The sequence below is a fragment of the Seriola lalandi genome, unplaced genomic scaffold (assembly GCF_002814215.2).
Source record: "Seriola lalandi dorsalis isolate HSWRI2012SDOR001 ecotype SW California unplaced genomic scaffold, Sedor1 jcf7180001974922, whole genome shotgun sequence".
In the NCBI taxonomy this organism is placed as follows: domain Eukaryota; kingdom Metazoa; phylum Chordata; class Actinopteri; order Carangiformes; family Carangidae; genus Seriola; species Seriola lalandi.
The window spans coordinates 1-2461 of NW_019445588.1; the positions used below are offsets into that span (position 1 = coordinate 1).

At 43.2% G+C, this 2461-nt stretch overlaps 1 protein-coding gene across 1 annotated transcript; it reads left to right on the forward strand.

The window, feature by feature from the left end:
* Positions 1-18: 18 nt before the first annotated feature.
* Positions 19-2365, forward strand: LOC111654817 (guanylate cyclase soluble subunit alpha-1-like; the record flags this gene model as incomplete). The annotated part of the gene is made up of 4 exons (XM_023405967.2): positions 19-374; positions 647-714; positions 1449-1537; positions 1650-2365. Coding segments are annotated over exons 1-4 (1113 nt in total), but the record flags the coding sequence as incomplete, so codon positions are not given.
* Positions 2366-2461: the final 96 nt, after the last annotated feature.

Here is a 2461-nt window from a genome sequence, read left to right on the forward strand (position 1 = left end):
GGGGGGAGAGGTATATCCTGGATGAGCACACCAGATGATGGAATTTCTCCCACAGACCGCAGCTGCTCGACCAGGACTGTCTCCCTCCGAAATTAGATAAGAGAGAAGAGGCAGCAGAGATTACAGCGGGCAAGATGTTCTGCGCTAAGCTGAAAGAACTGAAGATATCCGGAGAATGTCCATTCTCCAGCAGCGCCAAAAATAATGAGCTCGGAGACTTAGAGGAGCGCTCAGCTGACGACGCGGATTTATTGCCTATTTCTAAGGACGTGCACGGAAAAATAGGTGAGGATCTACCTCGACAGAAGACAAGCAGAGCCAAAGTTAACCTGCATACACTTGGGGAGAGCATCCGAAAATTGGCATGTCCTGAGGTGAGTAAGAAAAAAAAATACATATATTAATATATACTTCATGCAACAAACATGCTCTATTTACGTAAATTATGAAAAATAAATAAATGACATTAATTTGACTCTGCAGTTGGGTTTGTCGCATGTCTGTCTTTACGCATGTCTGTTTATTCACTTGAGATAAAGATATGGTAATCCTGCTTTCTTTATGTCAATGCTGTCTCTGTAATTAAAGCTGCTTTCAAGTCTCACCAGAGGATGACCTTTAACTTGGTGAACACTTTGTCACACAGTTTCAGAGGCTGCATACTGCCCTGCACCGAATGATGAGACTATCAGATCACACCAGGGACTCTGAAAGGTAACGTGTGTTTTTTATTTTATTAGACATCAATAACAACTACTCTACTCCTCCTGCACTGCCACAATTACCACCACAGCCACTGTAAATCACAGGCCTATACTATCACTAGGCTACTACACCACAACATGTATTCTTATAATAACTGTAATGATGCTAAGATGTTACAGCCTCATTTGACCCTCTGTTTACCTGAAGATTTCTTACCAATTTCTCCTGCCACTCTATCTACTAGACTGATGCTAATGATGAGAACAACAATAAGGCGTAATGCAGACTCAGGCTGCTATGGATACCTGGAGATAGAGAGAAAACACTTACGCATCTGCTGAGAACACATTACTATAGCCATGGAGAGCTAAAATAAAAAAAAGTTTAAGCTAATATCCAAATATTCGTTGGTTGCAGCTTCTTAAATGTGATAATTTGTCGATTCTTTTTGGTCATATGACAGTAAACTGCATATCTTTGGGTTTTGGACTGTTAGTCAGACAAAAAGAAATCATCTGAAGATGTCAGCCTGGGCTGGGAAATTCTAAAAAACATTTTTCACTTTTTTTCAGACTAAATTCTTAATCGATTCATTAAGAAAACATTTGGCAGATTATCAGGTCATGAAAATAATAGGGAGCTGCAACTGTAGTCTTATATTTTCCAGTAACTGAACAGTAAACGTATGGTCCATCAAGCACTGGTTTGTGTGTCTTTGACTTTGATATTTATTGTCTCTCCAGTCCAGGAATTTGCTGCACAGACAATCAGAGTTGCAGTGATGAACCAGAGCATTTAGTGGAGATGATAAACATTTACTCAACCAAAACAGGTAATGTGAAATCTGAAACTTATTGTCAAAAACATGTCATTTTCATTTTAAAATTCTGGGTATTGTGGGCTGTGTGCCCATCTTCACCTGTTTCCCTTCATGTATCTGGCAGCAATCCCGATGGAAGCTTTGAAAGTTGCTCTTGGCGAGGAGCTTTTCAACATGTGTTATGAGGAGGACGGACACATTTTGAGGGTGGTGGGGGGAGCTCTCCACGACTTCCTCAACAGCTTCAATGTCTTGTTGAAGCAGAGCAGCACGCTGCCCAACCCGGACAGAGAGGATTATGTAAACGAACCATCGGTGCTGTGCTTAGACAAGGATCCGGGTCTGCTTACTGTCTATTTCTTCAACCCCCGCCCGACCACTCAGCTCTTTTTCCCCGGAGTCATCAAAGCCGCTGCCCGCTTGCTGTATCACACCACTGTGGATGTGTTGATGGACCCCCCCAGTGCTAAAGACAGCATCTTGCAGTCCAGCCCACAGGCCAGTCTTCTGTACACAGTTGTTGTTAAGGATGCAAAAAATCTGAGCCCCAGCCCGCTGCGGGCTACCTCAGCTGGGACCCTTCCTACCACTCTGTTCTCCACCATTTTCCCTTTCCATCTGATCCTGGACCAGGACTTGGTTCTGGTTCAAATAGGACATGGGCTCAGGAAGAGACTGACCAGAAAGGATGGACTGAGGCGGTCTGCTACCTTCCAAGAACACTTCTCTATTGTCTCTCCCCAGATCAAATGTACCTTTCAAGGTATTCTGACCATGCTAAACACACAGTTTATCATTCGGATCAAGCATGGAGTCTACACCACAGACATCACAGGGAAGGTATGTCGTCATGTCTGCAGGATATAAATTGACCAGTGACATCACCGACTAATGAGGCAGAAAAGGTCTTCCGGTCATCGTGTTAATATTAAATCG